Genomic DNA, 19,814 nt, shown 5'->3' on the forward strand with positions numbered 1-19,814 from the left:
ACAAGGGATCACTGTGATACAGGTGCTATCCAGATGTTAACATGGAGATTGAGAGCCAGCGTGTGGTGTGGCAGATGTATAGCTTGCAAACCCTGACTCCAGTCTCTCCTTGGCCCTAGCATTCTGCATTACTGTAGACCAGCTGCAGTCTCTGACCCTGACCTACCTCACAGAGTGACTGTGAGAATGAAATGGGCATGGAAATCCTGCGTCTGCTTCTGCTGCCCTCCTTGGAGGAAAGTCAGTGTACGTGGGCTAAATGAGTTTTGTTTTGCATCTTACAGTGGAATTTTAAACATTTATTTTTTAGGAATGACTGTACCAGAAGAAGATGCTGAGGTGGGCCAAGGCAGCAAGTATTGTCTCGTGGCAATAGGGAGGCTTCAGGTAAAGAACCTTTTTTAAATAATGAAAATGGCTTCCAACTAAACATTAAGACAGCAGGTTGTTGAAACTCACATTGCATCCCAAATGGGATCTGAATAAGAGGACTGAATAAGTCCTACAGTACACAGGGTCAGTGTGCTGAGATTACATTTGGTTAGTGGAACATATACTTCCTCTCTGAGGTCCTTCTCTCTGCTGAAGGATATGCAGTCTGTGGCATGAGGGGTAGGGCCCTTTAAGTAGTGGCCTCAGATTACGAAACAGCCCCCAGAAAATATACCTGGCTTCAGAGACGTATTCCCCTCGCTGCCCTCCTACATGTAGGCTTTGAAACTGATTTTGTTCCAGCGGTCATTTTTACAGTTGGGCTCTTGTGACTGCTGGGGGTGGTGGTTTTAAGCTGACTACAGCTTTAAATGATCTTACTACCTTGTGGCAGCTCTTGAATTTGCATTTTATTGTTTTCACTTTTCTGTCAGGTGCCCTGAATGTATAAAAGTAGGATATAAATTTCAAGAAATAAAATAATAAGCAACAGAAATATTAAAACAAGTAAAATACATTACTGGAGATTTTTAGCGCTCTGTTCAAAAGACTCAGGGGCCCTTGCCCACACAAGTTTCCATGGAATCGAGGTTTCTGTTTCAAGGTTTTTTAATGTATGCACCTAACCCCCCTTCTCTTAGTACACCTTTATAACCTCATGTAGCCCAACCAGTCATGACTGCGTCTTTGGGATTTAACCAAAAGCCTAACTTTGCATTTCGTGCAAACCCAATATATTTTTAGGTGTATGCTTAAGGTACCTTAGATATACATCTAAGAGCCACAGTATGTGCTTAAGGGCCCAATCCTATCCAACTTTCTAGCACCAGTGCAACAGCAATCAGCCTCGAGGTGAAGGAACAAATGTTCCCATACCTTAAGGAGGCCTCTGTTAATGCCTCCCCACCACAGGATGCAGTGCATACCTCATTGGCACAGCTGCACCGGCACTGGAAAATTGGATAATTTCCAGTGCCAGTGCAGCTGTGCCAATGGAACGTGCACTGCATCTTGTGGTGGGGTTGCAGTCACAGAGGCCTCCTTAAGGTATGGGAACATTTGTTCCCATACCTTCAGGCTGGATTGCGGCTGCACTGGTGCTGGAAAATTAGATTGGACTGGGCCCTCAGTCTTACACCCCACTGATTTTGTTTTATCTTTTTACCAGGAAAGTGTGTCAGGTTTGGGGGCCGGAGGTTTGTATGGCAGTCCCAAGTTCAAAGCTAAAAATGTCAAGGTGGTTGAGATGTTGGGGTGGAAGGGGATTTACAGGTGACGCAGCTGCCAAAATAAGTTTTTCTCCAGAAATACCATTGGTTGCATGTGGAGCAACCAAGCTTCTCTTATGTAGGGCACACTGTGAGTGATGCTGGAGGTCAGAGCATGCAATGGGATATGAGTAGGTCTTGGCCAAGAAGTCAGAGGGGCATAAATTATGGACTCTCTTTTTTCCCTCCAGGAAGTAAATCACCCCACTGGAAACCAGTAACCTTTCCACGTCTCAGATTGGCATCTGGACATTGTTGCCACTCGGGGGCAAATGAAAAAGAAAGGAAAGGAAATTTGTACGTGCTTTGTGCCTGAGAAACTGATCTGGCACTGTGGGATAGAGAGGAGAGGTCGCAGGCAAGGGAGATCTTGCTGCTTTCCTCATGACTTCCTCAGCTCTGCCATTTCACCCTTAAGTGGCCAAAATTAATAATGTCACTGCTGTCAAATTACAGTGAACTGCTTTTAAACTCCATCTGCTAGGTAGAATTCATTATAAGCAGGCCTGTTTGCCCTAAACAAATGTTAAATCTTGACTTTAAAAAGTATAGATTACATGCCACCTTAGTTGCAGCTGTAAAAGTCTTGATCCTTGCATCCCTTAAGGAGCACCTCCAACCCACTCTGAGCTTTTTGTAGTCAGCCAGGGAATTTCTACTCAAAGCACCCTTATTAAGGGGAAATGTGCCCCATATTCGGGGAGGGGTCATAGCTCAGGGGTTTTGCAAAACAGAAGGTCTTGGTTCAATCCCCAATATCTCCAGATAGGATTGGGGAAGGGCACTGCCTGAAATCCGTGTACGGCTGCTGTCAGTTGGTGTAGACAAGGCTGAGCTAGATGATCAAAGCTCAGACTTGGCAGAAAGCGGCTTCTTATATATAATATGGAGGCAATAAAGGGTTAGACCTCTGTCGGCAAGCTTTCAGATGCCACTCCAAATTAAACTCTTTCTTTAATTGGACTGGATATCATACATTTTTTTTTCTTTGTTGGACAATTGACCAGCTTTGAAAGGGAAATTGTAGCCTTTGATGGCATGACTCTATTTCCTTAGGACTGAAACAGGAATGTAACCTTCCCTCAAATCCTATTGAAACAATTAATATAGGTGTCGCCTTTCCTCTGAAACAGCCCAAAGTCGTGGGAGCATCCCATCAGCAGCATCCCTTTCCTTCTCTTTTGGACTGGAGAGCCATGCATTCATTGGGGCCAGAGTCTGAAGGTGTTCGTATTTATACATTTTGTGACTTAAAGTTGGCAGTATCCTGTCAAGTGTTGCTGCAGGAAATAGGCTTGCAGAGCAGTGATGGTTCCTTTTTCTTCTTGAGTTTACCATCCCTTATCAATTTCTCCCAGGTCACCAGCTCTCCAGTGTGCATGGACATGAACGGAATGTCTGTCCCGACAGAATTTTTGTCCAGACACAACTCGGATGGGATTATAACTTTTGTGGATCCAAGATGCATCAGTGTCATTGGCTACCAACCGCAGGTCTCTCTCTCGCTCTCTCGCTCTCTCATTTTTACTAGAGGTAGAACGTTTGGGAATCCTTTACTGCAAAGTAGTCTCATTGACCTCAGTGGAACTACCTTACACTAGGTTTCGAGGCTAGGAGCCGCTGACAAAACGCACGCCCTGCTTTGAGTGACTGCTACATTTGCTCTTTTTTGCTATTAAAAAAAGGTTACCAGTTTAAGTGCAAAGTGATAATAAGACTTCTCTTTCTAAGAAAAGTCTTGCATAACTATTACAGCGAGAACAGAAAGTTTTTACAACCTGATGTTTGTGAGACTCCTCAGAGTTCTCCTGCAAATTCCCCAGAGAGCTGTGTTTTCTCCATTTAAGTGATGTCAGTTTGAAGACAACTTAGTTGTTTTCCTTGATAATTTCCTTTCCCCCCACACCCCATTTGAAATTGCTAAACTCTTCAAATATGCCGTTCAAAACTCTTCAAAAATTGGAATAAATTTGGGATGATTAGTGGGTGAATTTGATGGCTCCCTTGCTTGCTTTGTTTTGGAGAGTTAAGAACTCCTTCTTTGGGCAAAGAAATCTGATTCTTTGTTGAGATCTGATTTTACACCTTATGCTCACTGATGCTTTTTGGGGGGTGCTAGCTTATTGTTGTTACTTTAATAGCTTATTATTGTTTATAGCTTATGCTATTGTTTAATAGCATCTTACTTTTAATGAGCGCAAACTACTTTTGTTGTTCATGAATGAAAAGAGGGAGAAAAATGCATTAAGAAAATGAATAACACTGTTTATCTCTTTGGACTTTTGCCTGCACAAAGTATTGCATCTGCTTTTAATTCATGTTTGAAATCCATGTTTGCCTTTGCAGTGATATTGAGTTGCAAGCCTTCGTTTGTGCTTGCCATCTCTGGTTCTTTTTCTTCCTGAGAAATTGGACAGTGTGTGTGGCTGGGGAGTGCATAACTGATTCCTTGATGGGCTCAAACATGCAGAGGCTGCAAGTGATGGGGGAGCAGAAGCATGCCTGCCCTTCCTTCCTACTGAGTCCACCTCTGGGATAATTGAATATCCATGGACTGGACTTAACCAGTAGACTGTGTAGACTGAATCACAGAGCTGTTTCTTGGGTTGTTTGTGGGTTGACAACTGTGTGATTCACACCTACTTCATCAGACTTTGCATGCTTAGACCTTTGTGCAAGTGTGTCCATATGTGGACATCTTCATACCTGGTGAGCCCAGGTGCAAATAGGTGTGTATGGTAGCTAGGGAAGGATTCTATGCCCTCACCTGTATAGATTCTATACATATTCAAACCAAGTCTCCATTGCCTTGATTTTCAAAACTGAATTCTAACTCTTCTTTTCGTTGTCTTCTTTGTTGGTGGTTTACTAGGACCTCTTGGGGAAAGATATTTTAGAATTCTGCCATCCAGAAGATCAAAGTCATTTGAGAGAGAGTTTCCAACAGGTAATGCTCTGACTAACCTAACCTTGCTCCATGGCCCGCACCCCTCTCATTTTAGCTCAAAGGCTGTTGACCTGTGCTGTTCATACTCATATATGAATACAGTACAAGCAGGCAAAGAAATATTTACTGTTTCTTGTTCACACAACGAAATACTATATTGTCAAAGTCTATGAATCCTGAATGCTTGCATGTGATCACAAATCCCAATAAAGTCACTAGGATTTATATGTGCAGAAATAAATGATAGACGGTGTTAGCACCATGTTTGGGAGGCCCTGGGGGACAAGAGCTCTCCCTTATATGTGCTATACAAGTGATTGTCAGTGTTCTTCATTGAAAAGGCGCACTGACCTTTATGGTATTATCTATGGTTTTCACCTCTTATGATGTCACTTCCAGCATCCAGGAGACTCTTCCGGATTCTTCAGCTCTGTTTTTAGGGCAACTATCCATATAGTCATGAATTATCTTGCAGTGCTCGCAGAGGAAGAGAGACAATCAGTTACTATAGACAGTTGCCCTAAAAAATCATCTCTCTGCCCTAGAACCACAGAACCCAGAAGAGTTTTTCAGCAATTTTCAACCACTGTGCTCCAAACTCTAGCGGCACACCTGCTGAAAATTGCAGTGCAATCCCATAATAGCTAGCATCCATCCTCAGAGCAGAGTCCTCCTGCAGCTGCAGAGCAAAGGATGACTTCTTCCCCTGCAGCCTCTGCTTTCTCTCCTCCCATCACTCAGCCAATGTCCCCAGACCATATAGCTTAGCCAGGTGACGGAGCTGCAGAGCTCCTTTCCCCCTCCAGGTGTCATGACCACATTCCACATGCCTCAGACTCTGAAACTACAGTTTGAAGTTGGTTAGCAAACCACTATTTGTGCGAACAGTGCTGTCATATCTGAATTCACAGACCATTAATAAACCATAGTTGTGTTAGAATCTATAGGAACTCGGATATAGATTTGGACTTGCATTCACAGGTCAGACCTCAGTGCATGGCTCATGGCAATTGGCTCTGCCAAGTGGTAAAAAGCTCTCAGACTATCCCAAATTGTAACCTTGGTCTTACCAGGAAACAGTGGCCCTACAACAGAAATTGGCCACTGGCCAAACAATGCAAGCTCCCTTCCAGGATGAAACTTGCCTTAAACCACTCAAAGTAAGGACGGCAATTCTAGACTGTTCACTTTGCAATGACTTATCACCCACTCACTCACAAAGAGAGTCTGGTCCAACAAGAAGCTGACGGAACATACCAAGATCCAGGTCTACAGAGCTTGCGTCCTGAGTACACTTCTGTACTGCAGCGAGTCATGGACTCTTCACTCACAACAGGAGAGGAAACTGAATGCTTTCCACATGCGCTGCCTCCGACGTATTCTCGGCATCACCTGGCAGGACAAAGTTCCAAACAACACAGTCCTGGAACGTGCTGGAATCCCTAGCATGTATGAACTACTGAAACAGAGACGCCTGCATTGGCTCGGTCATGTCGTGAGAATGGATGATGGCCAGATCCCAAAGGATCTCCTCTATGGAGAACTCGTGCAAGGAAAGCGCCCTACAGGTAGACCACAGCTGCGATACAAGGACATCTGCAAGAGGGATCTGAAGGCCTTAGGAATGGACCTCAACAAGTGGGAAACCCTGACCTCTGAGCTGCCCGCTTGGAGGCAGGCTGTGCAACATGGCCTTTCCCAGTTTGAAGAGACACTTGGCCAACAGTCTGAGGCTAAGAGGCAAAGAAGGAAGGCCCATAGCCAGGGAGACAGGCCAGGGACAGGCTGCACTTGCTCCCAGTGTGGAAGGGATTGTCACTCCCGAATCGGCCTTTTCAGCCACGCTAGACGCTGTTCCAGAACCACCTTTCAGAGCGTGATACCAGAGTCTTTCCAGACTGAAGGTTGCCAACTATGAACTACGATTATTTTTTAACATTATCAAGCGAGGAGCTGGACAGGCCTCCATGTGCAGAGGGTTCCACAGCCTTGGTGCTATCACAGAGAGCCCCATGTCCCAGGTTGCCACTCACTGTACTTCAGACCACAAAACAAAGCACAGTTTTCAAATGCACACAGCATTGGCACAGCTCTCATCACAGAAGTCGCTGGGCCTTTTACTGCCAATTTCAACTGAGCCATACTTACTTCAGCTGTCAATTAACTTGTTTGGAAAATACCACCCACAGTACACAGTTCTTTTTTTAAAAAATTTTTTGTTTTGCAAAATTATTTACATAAAAACGCAAAGAATAAATGTGCACCTCCTGGGAATGTTGGCTGTAGATGCAAAGGATTCAAATGTAGCGTAAAGATTTCTCCAGCAGAAACTTGCCAACACATGGAAGTAATCCCCAGTCCAACTTCAGTTCTCCAGAGTGCCACAGATACATAATCGGAATTCATGTCATTGTGATACAAATTGGTTTTGATTGGTTCTGCAGTGTTTTTTGCCAAGCAGGTCGGTCTGTTACCCATTGCACCTTCCAGCTACTTTTCTTGCCAGATTTAACAGCACAGTGTTGCTTTTGGCCTGTTGGGTGAATTCAAGCTTTTCTCATTCTTTGGTGAAATGCTGATGGCTGCCTTTAACGGAGTGCTTATAGGAAGCCTTCCCAACTATTTGTGCAGATATTTTTACTTTGCCAAAAAGTGACGTTGCATATTCAGGTCACTTACTGGAAAAAAGGGATAGGTTATTTTTGTGAGTTTCCAAATGGTAATTTTGCATGGAGATTTAAACCCTAACTCACTCATGATAAACTGAGTCATCTTTCTTCTCCATTCCATCTCTTGGTTGGCTTGCAGTTTCATACGGTGTTGCCCAATTAGTTATCTCTGTTCCCCCATTCAAATTGCTGTTCATTCTACCATTTCCTAAGGGGTCAGTGCTATTGCTAATGACCATTTGCCCATTCAGATTTCTATTGCTATTGGCAGGCTACCATTATGCTTTTATATATCTTTTCTGTTCTGGAAAATTGGCTTAACTTGTAGAGTAACTTTTTCTTTTCTGTGGCTTTTAATATCCATAAACCTTTTACTGTCTTTGAGACAGAATTCAAAAGTCATGATATCCATTGCATTCCTAAATGTATATATATATGATTTATCATTTTTCAGCAGCATAGTTTTTTGCTGCTGAAAATGATAAATCATATATACACAGTTAGGAATGCAATGGATATTATGATTTTTCTTTTTAAATTTTCTGTTACTTTTTTTTCCCAGGAGTCTTTTAAGATAAAATTTGAGATTCTCTCATCAAAGTCCCTATTAATGAGTATGCAATAAGTCACTGAGAAGTGAACAGTTCAGTATTGCTGACTTTATCAAGTGTGGTTTAGGGCAAGTTCCATCCTGGGAGGGTTCGTGCAATGTTTGGCCAGTGGCCAATATCTGTGGCAGGGCCATCGCTTCCTGGCAAAGATAAACTCATTCATTGGGGTGGGAAAATTAAGCCCAAATGAGATGCCTGGAGGCCAAGAATAACAACACAGAATTTTGTATTGAGAGTTGCAAAGGATAGGTATCTAATATCCACTAGGAAACTGTTCAGCCGGACATTGATATACAAGTTCTGTTTTATTTACGATCCCGCTATTGGGTGCGGTGATAGAAAGTTGTTGTTCAAAGGATATGGCTCATCTGATTAAAGCTAGAGCAAGTGAATATTATTTAAAATCAAACGTTAGCTGTTGGTTTTTACCCAGGCCTAGAGTTTAATGTTCTGGGAACTGTAAAAGTATTTTGTTGCTTTCCATTTCTGTCTTTTTTTATTGGAATTCTAGATTCCAGTTCATCAGTAGATCAGTTCATTTCGATCTGGTCATTTTTTAACCACTTAGAGAAGAGAGGCAGTGTGCTGTATGTAGGAGATCGATCTTCAGACTAGGGAGACCTGGGTTAAGAATCTCTTCTCCTGCCTCACAAAATGGCTATAGATAAAAAAGGGGTACACCCTTGAGTTCCTTAGAGGAATAGCGGGTTACAAATCTAATAACATTGTTCCCTGAGATGGAAAAGGCCTATTTAGATATGCAATGCAAAGGAGTGAGAGAGGATTTGACAATGGGAAGATGGCACCAACTTTGGAGAAAGACTTCGTCCTAAGGCAGTCATGCCTTCATAAGGTGGGGTGTATCTCCTGAAGAATTAGAACACACCCACGTACACCCACAAATGAGGACTTGGAACAGTGAACCGTATATCAAAAACATTCTCTGCTTAAAGAAGCCCATAATCCAAAGAAGCCATTTATGTGTATTTAAGTGACAGCATACCTAACCTACCTAAGCTTCCCTTTAATGCTAGCTGCTACAGTTCCAACTGCTGATGAGGTAAGCCAGATCTGAAAGCAGCTTGTCTCTTCAGGTCCAGAGTGTGTATCAGCAAGAATTACAAATAACCACAACTGAAAGCTTCAGCTATATTTAGAGCTCCCTGTACTCACATAAATGTTTGGAATTGTGACCGTTAAATAGGATGTTGGTCATTGATAGTGTCCTTCTTCTTCTTCCCTGACTTTTACAATGGCTTCCATAGGTTGTTAAACTGAAAGGTCAGGTCCTTTCTGTAATGTATCGTTTTCGTACCAAGAACCGGGAATGGATGTTGATCAGGACCAGCAGCTTCACTTTTCAGAACCCTTACTCAGATGAGATTGAGTACATCATCTGCACCAACACGAATGTCAAGTACGTATGTGCCATTTAATTTTCCTAGTGCCTTCCCCTCTCCCAATTTGTTATCCTTGTTTTCAGTTGCTTCTCTCTGGCTGCAATCCTAACCACACTTTCCTGAGAGTAAGCCCACTGAACAAAATAGGACTTACTTCTGAGTAGACCTGGTTAGGACTGTGCCCTCTGTTAAAGACAAATTTATGCCACCAGTTGAGAACTGACTGCAAAGAATATAGTTCTGAACCTCTCTCTGCCATTGACTTTACTTTTGTGTTCTCTGTTCAAGTCATTCCATGCATTGCAGGGCGGAGAAACTGGGCTTTTCCCCAAGTGTATACTTGACAGAGAGCTTCAGCTGATACTAGTAGATGTATATGAAATGTCCTTATATGATATGCTTCCAGTAGACATACTTGTTTTACTTACCCCTTACACTTCGAGGGCTAAACTATACGTGCTGTTAAATCAGGCATTAACAGATGAGCTTCACCCAGGATGTGGATCAAAAGTGATCCTTTAATGTCCAGAAACAGCAGTGGCAGGCTAATTTGACTTGGGACCATGTGGGGGAAAGGGGTTAAGGCTCTGTCCCTCTGCTTTTCACACTGGAAATCCCTCTGAGGTTCAATGGCTACTTCAGGAGGTGAGAGGGGGTGCAACAAATTGCACAGCCCAGAGTTGTGTATATTGTACATTGTCTACCAATTAGATCAAGTTTGTCTGCACTGACTGGTATTGACCCTCTAGGCCAGCCATTTTCAACCACTGTGCCGTGGCACACTGGTGTGCCGCGAATGGTCCCCAAGTGTGCTGCGGGGATTTGGGAGAGGGTAATTTATCAATAGGACCATTAGGGGATGTGAGCCCCCATTGACAGCACAGTGTGCCTTGTCAATTGTCAAAAAGCTGATGGTGTGCCTTGACTATTTTAGTGCCTTGCCAATGTGCCATGAGATGAAAAAGGTTGAAAATTACTGCTCTAGGCAGGTCCAACTTTGGGCAGCTGGGGGGTGCATGAAACTTGCATGACCACCAGCAGTGCCGATCCAGAAGTAAATGGCGGTGACTTCATTTAGCATGCCCAGGATGCAAGCAATGGAGGCAAAGATAGGTGCAGTGGGGTTTTCAGTCTTCCTGCTGCACCATTCCTGCTTCTTCTTCTGCAAAGGAGAAGTTGGAATGGCGCTACAGGCAGATTGAAAAGCCGCTGAAACTGGGAAAAGACAGGGGCTGCGGCCGGGCTTTTGCAGGCTGCCAGAAGGGGCCTCGGGTGTTGGACCAGATGGGGTCTTTCTCAGTTCTGCCTGCAGAAGCCAAGGATTGAAACTGGGACCTTCTGGACTTGCAGTCATGCCACCATCCATGTGACCAGAAAGACCAAATCTCCCATTAGCGGCAATGGGATCTTTCCTCCTAGGACAAGTAGTAGCACAGGGGCCCAGTCTGATTTGGGCCTACCATGGGAGCAAATGGTTGAAGCCCTCTCTCCCTCGTACATTCCCAATCTGGATTGAGCCCCACATGACTGCTGTTGCATTTTTATGAAACCACACACAGACACGCACACGCACAAGTCACAGTCATGTAAAAGGCATATTATCTAGTTTGGTCTTGAGGTTTAGCCAGCCCTTCATAAACATTTTCTACTGCTCAGGATTTGGGAATGGGAGCCTAAACGGGTTTTTGTTTTGTTTTGTTATTTTTGTTACTCCTCTGTTGACTGAATCCTCTGCTATATTTAAAAAGCAAAACAAAATTGTTTTGCTTTCTGCCGTTTTTTATAGTGTGCTTTAATTGCTGTTTTGTTCTGTTATTTGCCGTTAATGTCACCTTGAGGGCCTGATCAGGGTCAAAAGTGGGTTCAGAAAGTTAAAAATAAATCAACTCCTGTTTTCACGTGGGCAAACTGGAAGCAGAAGCCTCGCGCTCTGGTCCTGTGTCGTCCAGGAGTCTCAGAAATCTGGCCTTTAAATTAGCTCATGTTGCCTGTTCAGCCAGCAGTTCCTTGTCAAGGCTACAGATGTGGTTTGCTCTGAGACAGATAAAATGGAGCAGCCTTTCCTGGATCCAGGGACTGCTATCCTTAGTTGGCTTAACAAAACAAGTTAGCCCTTTGTCCTAATATGGCAGTCGGCAGCTGCCAGGTCTCCTGCTTTGTTATTCATCTCTTGTAGGAGAAAATGGTATTACTAAAGATGATTCAACTTCTGCCCCCTCCTTTTTACTTTTTTGAACGATGCCGTGCAGGGCAACTGAAAAATAATCTGTATCATTCTTAGAAAGAGCTAAGCCTGCTATGTATTAATTTGTACAGTTTGCTTCTCTCTTGGGAACTCTGCCTTAGGAAGTCCAGAAGAGGGGCCCTGCAACCAAATGTTGCAGTCTACATGTCTTCCTGGGAGTAAGTCCCACTGGACTCTGGGGCTTACTGCAGAGTAAGCATGCCCTGAGTCACACCGTTAGTCTGCTGGGATTGTCTTTTGCATGGAACAACAAGTCTCGCTTTTTCTCAATCTCTTTGCTCACAGATTCCAGTCTTCCCAGTTTGTTCTCTCTCTCTCTCTCTGTGCATGTGTGTGAACAGTCTCTCCTCCCCCACACACGCAACTGCAGTTGTTTCCCTTGAAATGAAAGTTCTTTCCCTTCCCAAGCCAACCCCTGCCCCTAAAGTTATTTCTCTCAAGGAATCTTTTCAGTGCTCTAACCCTAGACAAAGCAAAGCATCTTCGTGCTTTTTTGCCTCCTTTGATTGACTTCAAACAAACAAACAAACAAACAACCTTTCAAACCTCTGAAGTTCAGTGAACACCCAGGACCTCCACCTTCTTTGTGGGCAGTCTCATTTTGGCCACAGACGATCTGCAGAGGGTTTGGGGCTTTAGGCATCATTGAATACATTATGGAGATTGTCCATTAAAAGCCTATTAATGGAGCTTGACCACATTAACGTACAGTATATGAAGTTGCCTTATACTGGCCATTGCTCCATTCTAGACTAGCTTCCAGGGTTTGAGACTGAAGCCATCCAGTGTGGTGTAGTATGATAAAGGCAGAAAGCCCTGAAAGGGCGAAGTAGTGGAGAGGAGAGGTGCATGCAACCAGTTTATGATGCAGGCAGAGTTCCATGTATTGAGCCCGCATTTGCAATATCCAGCCATATCTCCAACTGAAAGCCTGTGTTTTGTGGCCATCCATTATTTCTTCCAAGAGATTAAATCCCAGATAGATAACACCTTGTGTGTCATCAGCCTCAGCATGCAGAATTGCTGGCAAGAGAGGAAAGTTTTCTTCTATGTTTATATTCAGATCTGCCAGGGCTTGAACCAGGAACCAGAAGGATTCCTTTGGGTCCAAACCTTGATGAATATAGAATTCAGTGTTGTTTTTGTTTTTTTTTAAACTGCCTTTACAAGTTATTTGGAAAGTTTTGCTTGTGCAGAACTGGGGGGGGGGGCGGGGGGGACTGGTCACTGATAATTTCAGTTGGTGTTTGTTTATTCTGTGACATTATTAATTCTGGCTAAAAAGCAATCAACTTTCCAAATTTGGTTTCAGAGTGGAAAGACAACTAAACATTGGGTTCAAATTTCACTTCTTTCCTCCTGCAGTAATAATAAAAATAAAATAAAGTTTATTTTGGGCACAGCTTCCCAAAAAGAAGTTCCTGGAGAAGTGAAGCATTGAATGTTTTAGTATGTGTACTGCATCGTTGTTCCAAAGGAGAGTTCCATGTCCATACCTGACTTGTGAACTCTGCTCAACTTGGGGAAAATGAAACGTGGCAAGTACATTATTTTTCCTGGCATCGTGATATTTAGGTCTGTGTCCCCTTCCGTCACATACCCTGAGTGATGTGACTAGAACTGTAACTAGGGCGGAGCCTGAGGGCCACCTGCCCCAGGCACTATACCAAGTGGGGGCTCTGCCCTAGTTTTGGAGGAGGCACCGATTGCTCTGAGCATCCACAGGAGAAGGATTGGGGTGCACGAAGCCACCATAGCGATCACCCCCTCCTCTGCAGGGAACCCAGAAGTGACGTCATGACGTTACATGATGACATCACATGACAATGTCCATCACTGCCCTGGGCACCAGGACAGAGCTTTATGGCTCTCAGTGTGACAGCTGCTCCCCTTGGTGTGGTAAAAACACAGGCAGAACCCTGCTGGATCAGGCTAGGAGTCCACATGGTTGTCCAGCCTCCTGTTTCTGTTAGAGGCCCATCCAGGCTCCTCCAGGCAGCCCCCAAGCAGAGCCCAGAAGCAAAAACTCTCCCAAAGTTTTTTCCCTGGCATTTGGTATCAGAGGCAGTGCTGTCTTTGGAGTTGCCATTTAGCTATCCTGGTTAATTAGCATTAATGGATCATCTTCTCCTTGAATTTGTCTCATTCTTGCTCAAGTCCTTGGACTTATGCTGACGACTGGGACGGTTTGTGGAGAGAGCATTAAATTGTACGATGTGGCTCCAAAAGTTTCAATTAAATGGCCTTCTGGCATTTCCCTAGTTGGCAAAGTACCTGACTCCGGACCTAGATTATGCCTTCGTTTGAAGGGTATATAGAGACATATCTGTTGGATATCTCTGCCTCGCTGTGGTTCATTTCACCTCTCTTATATTGAATGTGTCAGTTTCCTTTGAAGTGAGCTCTGTGGCTACTGCACACTTTTAATTTATTCCCAGAGTTCACATAATTGGATTAAGGCAGGGGTACTCAATACGTCGATCGCGATCTACCGGTTGATTGCGAGGCAAAATGAGTCGATCGCAGGCTTTTCTCCCGTCCACGCATCCCTGGGAGTGAGCCCCGTCCTGGGAGTGAGCTCCCTGGGAGTGATGCATCCCTGGGAGTGAGCCCCGTTGACTCTACTGGGGCTGACTTACCTTTCCCCTGTTTTTGCACAGGTATGTATGGAGATCTGCCCCCCCCCACTTCCATCTGTTGGTTCTGTGTGCAAGGGGTTTTGCACTGGTCTTGCTGTGATGTCTATATAGAGATCTTCCCTCCCCCACACCTTTCCCCTGTTTTTGCACTGGTCTGTATAGAGATCTGCTCCCCCCCCCCACTTGTATTGGAATCGAGGAAGATCTGGTGAGGAGGTAGATGTGGTGTCAGCAGTGGCCCCTTTAAGGGTAAGGCCTGGGCATCCAGCAGAGTGTGCTGCACAGCTGCAGCCACTTGAAGGCAATAGGGCTGTCAGGGATATAAGAGCACCTGAGGCAGGAAGGGCTCCACTTATTTATGTGAGTCAGCCTTTTCCTACATGAAGATCATTAAGTCCAAGTACCGTTCTACCATGACTGATGAACATTTGGAAGTGTGCTTGAGGCTGGCTGTCAGCAGCTACTGTCCGGACTATGCATCCTTGGCTGATTCACTTCAGTGCAAGTCATCAAAGTAAACTCAAGTAATTACAAAAAATGTTTATAGTTAATTATGTTGTGTTGTGCAATATTGGCTCATGCGGTTATGCAAGGTACACCAACATACATTGTACACATAAATGTTATATGTTATGATGGCGCGAACATTGTAAAAAAACTCTGGTAGATCTCTGGGCCTTGCTGGGTTTCAAAGTAGCTCTCGAGCCAAAAAAGTGTGAGCACCCCTGGATTAAGGCAACCACCTGCAGGGTCCTCTTATGCATTCAAATGTCTTTATTGCTTTCAGTCTCAATGAGTTTCAAATGAGTCTTCAGAAACGGGGATTTTTGAAACTGCATGCCAGAAAGCAGCAACATCTTGTGTTTCCTTGAATACTTTTCTAAACTGTCACTTTAAATTGAAAAAGTATATTTTCCTGGAATTCTTTTGTCATAGGGGTGGCAGGTTAATTAATGGGAAGAGAAGATTTAAGTGCCACTTGGGATCCTGGGACTGATGTTTGTATCATTGTTGTGCTATAATTGGTGACACAGTTAAGGCCAAAATGTTTGTTAGAGATTGATTACTGCAGGATCAAAATATGACCACATTTATTATTATTTCTGTTATCAACAAACTTTACAAGAGTAGTAGAAAACAGTCCTTGCCCCAAGGGGCTTACAGTCTATAGTTCAATACATGGACAGCAACCAAGGGATGGGAGGGAAGGGAAGTGAAAGCAAGATTAAAAGTGAATGTACCTCATATATTTAAGGTAGGGAGACAAGGTGGTTGTGCAAAGGTTTCATGGAAAAGTTAGGGTTTGAGGACAGGCAGGAGGGACGGAGGGAAGGAAGGAAGGAGACTCATTTTGTGAAGCAGGAGGCCTTTGAATGTCTGAGGCTGGTTGAGCTGCAGGAGTAGAGGATGCTGGTTCAAATCTCTCCTTGGCTCTGACGTGACCTGACGTATCTCAAGGAGTTCTGCAGATAAATGGGACACCAGGTGCATTCCCCTGACCTGCTTGGAGGAAAGGTGAGAACAGAAATGTAACAAACATTGGTTGGCAATCTTCAGTTTCGAAAGACTATGGTACAAGCCTACAGCACCCGGTATTCCCAGGCGGTCTCCCATCCAAGAATTAACCAGGCCTGACCCTGCTTAGCTTCCGAGATCAGACAAGATCGGGCATGTGCAGGGTAACAGTTGCTGCCAAAGACTATGGTATAAGCCTACAGCACCCGGTATTCCCAGGCGGTCTCCCATCCAAGAATTAACCAGGCCTGACCCTGCTTAGCTTCCAAGATCACACAAGATCGGGCATGTGCAGGGTACTACATTTAAAAGTCAGGAAAACAAACCATGAATCAAAATTTAAAACTGGGTTGCCACTCAGTCATGCTTTCCTGTCCAGGAATATGGTGCTGCATCACTGACCAGTATTCTGAGAACACAGAGAGCCAAAAAGGTTGTCAGATTGCAGACCAAACAGCCTTCCTGTTTAATAGCCCTGCAGTCTCGAAGCCATGTCTTCCCTGACCTGTTGCTTTCTTTTTCCAGGCAACTTCAACAGCAGCAAGCGGAGCTTGAAGTACACCAGAGAGATGGGCTGTCATCCTATGACTTATCTCAGGTGACACACATGACTGCTTGGTCTATGGTTTTGTTTTTATTTGGCTGTATTTTGACATCTTAACAGAAGTGCTTATACCAGTGGTTTCCAAACTTACCGGGGCCATGGCCCTTCTTCCTGGCTCAGCTGGTTGCCACCATCTTGGACCTGGAGAAATTTCGTGAGATCCGAGATGGTGGTGCCCAAATTTTGCAGGATCTCATGAGATCCAAGATGACAGCAGCCAGGAGGACAGGTAGGAAGGGCCACCAGGGGCATCCCACAGCATCCTTGTGAATGCTCCACAGTGCCCTAAGGTGTCACATCACACACTTTGGAAACCCCTGGCTTAGACTGTTGTTGGCTGATTCAAAGGTGAGTGGGAGGGTGGGTTACCAGTTTGCTTCAGGATTCATTTCAAGGCTCTGATTATCACCTGTAAGGCCTTACTTGACTTGGGCCCTGGATGTCTAATGACCCATCTTCTCCCACATGAGCCTGCCCACGTGTTGTGTTGATCTGAGGCCCTGTTGCTCATGCCATCACCTATGGAAGTGCAACTGGAGGGGACACATGACAGGGCTTTTTCAGTAGCGGCACCCAAGCTGTGGAGTTCTCTCTTCCATGAGGCCAGTTGGCTCTGTCAGTGCCAGCTTTAAAAAGAGTAATTAAGACCTTTTTGTCTCATTTGGCTTTTTAATAACTTTGCTATCTTTCTGTAAACGTTTTGCCTTGCTTGGTCACTGCTCTGTTTTTAGTTAAAATTATATATTGTCAGGTTATTTGTTTAAAAGCTTTCTGTTTCTGCTTTGATTATCTGTTTAATGCAGCAGTCTCCAAATTGGAGAAAAGCCCTCCTCATTCTGACCAACACTTACCACTCCGCTATGGTGCCACTTACACAGGCCTACAAAATTCAGAAACGTTTTCCCCAAGCTTTATGGTGGCTTGATATGAATTTGGGGTGCCAGTTCCAAAAATGGCATCCGTTTTGCCCTATCACGTCTAGTTTTGGAGATATAGTATAGCCTCATTAGTGAATGGTTCAAGCAGCTTCCTCATGAGGAAGCCATGGTGTAGGCTTCCTCATGAGGAAGCTGCTTGAACCATTCACTAAAGAGGTGATGCCGTGTCTCCAAAACTAGACATGATAGGGCAAAACGGATGCCTTTTTTGAATCAGTGCCCCAAATATACCCAGGAATAGGTGTATCGTTTAAGGAAGCAAAATGTGTGTTGTCCTGTGTTGTTGTTCACCCCGATTGCTGCACAGGGATGCTCTGGGCAGTTTTATCTATTGCCAGGTGTCCCAGCAGGATGTCCAGATAGACATGAGTGCCTGTCGCCTCCCTGTGCAGCAGCCGAGATGAAAAATAAGCAGTACCGAGGCGGAACAGTAAGCAGTGTTCATGAGGGGGAGGGCTTTTCCTAAACCCCGGATCTGGCCTGCAAGTAGGAATTTGGAGAGCCCTAGTTTAATGGGATAGAAGGGTAGTAAACAAATCTGTAAAACAAAAGTGTGACTGCACAGAGATGAAGTGCATTTCTTGTTGAAGTGAATCTGGAAGGCAGGCCACTGCTGTTTGAAAAGATGGACGTCTTACCCGTTCAGAGGAAGAGTGACGTGTCTCTGGCTCTTACAATAGGTACCAGTTCCAAGTATACAGTCTACTGTCCATGAGGGTGGGAAGTCAGTGGAGAAACCAGAAACCATCTTCTCCCAAGAGAGAGATCCACGGTTTGCTGAGATGTTTGCTGGCATAACCACTTGTGAGTGAAATGTCTCTGCTATTAAGTATGTTGTTGTTGTTTTCTGTGATCCTTACTGCTGGCTTGAAGTACTTGTTACATAAATAGGAGACACTAAACAGACTCTGTCCTCCCACTGTGCACACACACACTTGCACACATTGTGGAGGGACAACTGTTATCCAAGCTGAAGTCTCTCTTACTTTTTCCAGCGTGGATTTAAATGTTGTTTTTCTAACAGTCACATGTAAAAAGCCAATGGTTACAGAACTGTCATGTTTCCTAGAAATGAGGAAAACTGAGCATGGGCAATGCCTCCTGTAATCTCAGGCTGGAAGAATGATTCGTTTAGACTTGCAGTGAGTGTTAAGAGCCACTTGCAGTGGGTGTTAAGAGCCACGTGCTCATGTTTCCATGTCCATTGTGGAAACGGCAGCCAAATCCGATACAACTTTCAAGCATCTGTGCAGCCATGCCAACAGGGTGCACGCTGCATGCTGAGGTGGGGGGGGGCAGTCACAGAGGTCTCCTTAAAGTATGGGAACATTTGTTCCCTTGCCTTGGGGCTGCATTGATGCTGTACTGGTGCTGGAAAGTTGGATAGGATTGGTCCCTGGTCTCGGTTTGATAGAAATGGAGATGAGTAACATGATCTGGGTCAGAGAAGGGATGAAGTTGCACAAGCAGCAACCAGGAGTCAGAGGGACCAGAAGCAGGCATCATCAGGGCCAACCCAGTACCTGATAGGAACACCAAATGCCATCTCCTGCATTGTACTAGCTGCTAATCCTCCTGCTTCCTAATTTAAAAAAAAAAAAGAGAGAGAGAGCAGAGCGGAAGAGGAAGTGTGGAGAGGAAAATGGTGGGCTAACATCTCCCCCTCTTCCCTTTCAAAACCAGAGAGCAGGGGGGGGAGGAGAGTAGTGCTGGAGGCAAATTGTGTATACCCCTTGCAGATCCATCACCAGTAGTAGCCTCAAGGTGGGTCATTACAGTTTAGGGGCCCGATCCTATCCAGTTTTCCAGGACAGGAGCAATGCATCCCCATGGTAAGTGAACAAACGTTCCCATACCTTAAGGAGGCCCGTGTGATTGCCGCCCCACCACAAGATGCAGTGCATCCCCATTGGCACTGGCACTGGAAAATCCCCCAGTGCACTGGCACTGGAAAATTGGATAGGATTGGGCCCTAAGGCAGGCAGGTTGTCAAGTTCCAAAGACAGCCAGTGGTTCTTGAAGGTCAGCTGATGGGCTTGTTCACTCAGGTGCTGAAGCTTATACTGCAGCCTAGGTGCTGCTCTTGAGAAACACAGCGCCACCTGCAGGCTTGTGGCAGAAACAACCCATCTGGCTCCTGAGTTGAGATGCATGTTGCACCTTACAGTGGAGGCCTTATATAGCTCTTGCCCTGCCCCCAAGCTAAATTATGTAAAATAAATTGCATAAGTTATTTTAAAATTGTTGAATAAATTATTTATACCTTACCTTTTGATCCATTGACTCCGGGTGGCTTCCAATGGATTACAGTAATAATTAAAACAAACCCACACATACAAGTTATGGAACATTAAAAAAAACAAACACCATTAAGCAGACTTTACTGTTTGCTTAATTTATGCAGACTGCCAAATTTGATTTTACTTGGGGCAATTTGGAATTGACAGTGCACGTTTCTTAGTACAATCTGTGTATAGCCTTGAGTGGTCCAGGAGAGTTGCCTAGAAGCTGCACAGAGGCACCTGTCTAGCCACAGTGCTCAGTTT

General features: G+C 44.6%; 1 protein-coding gene across 2 annotated transcripts in view; it reads left to right on the forward strand.

The window, feature by feature from the left end:
- ARNT2 (aryl hydrocarbon receptor nuclear translocator 2) overlaps positions 1-19,814 on the forward strand; it is a 115,645-nt gene that overhangs the window by 78,411 nt on the left and 17,420 nt on the right. For both annotated transcript variants that reach the window (XM_066634838.1, XM_066634839.1), the window contains exons 9-14: positions 311-387; positions 3,059-3,193; positions 4,573-4,647; positions 9,193-9,344; positions 16,252-16,324; positions 17,949-18,072. In XM_066634838.1, the coding sequence (XP_066490935.1) occupies positions 311-387; positions 3,059-3,193; positions 4,573-4,647; positions 9,193-9,344; positions 16,252-16,324; positions 17,949-18,072 (636 nt within the window). The remainder of the gene's footprint in view (positions 1-310; positions 388-3,058; positions 3,194-4,572; positions 4,648-9,192; positions 9,345-16,251; positions 16,325-17,948; positions 18,073-19,814) is intronic.

The sequence above is a fragment of the Tiliqua scincoides genome, chromosome 8, assembly GCF_035046505.1.
Source record: "Tiliqua scincoides isolate rTilSci1 chromosome 8, rTilSci1.hap2, whole genome shotgun sequence".
Lineage (NCBI taxonomy): Eukaryota > Metazoa > Chordata > Lepidosauria > Squamata > Scincidae > Tiliqua > Tiliqua scincoides.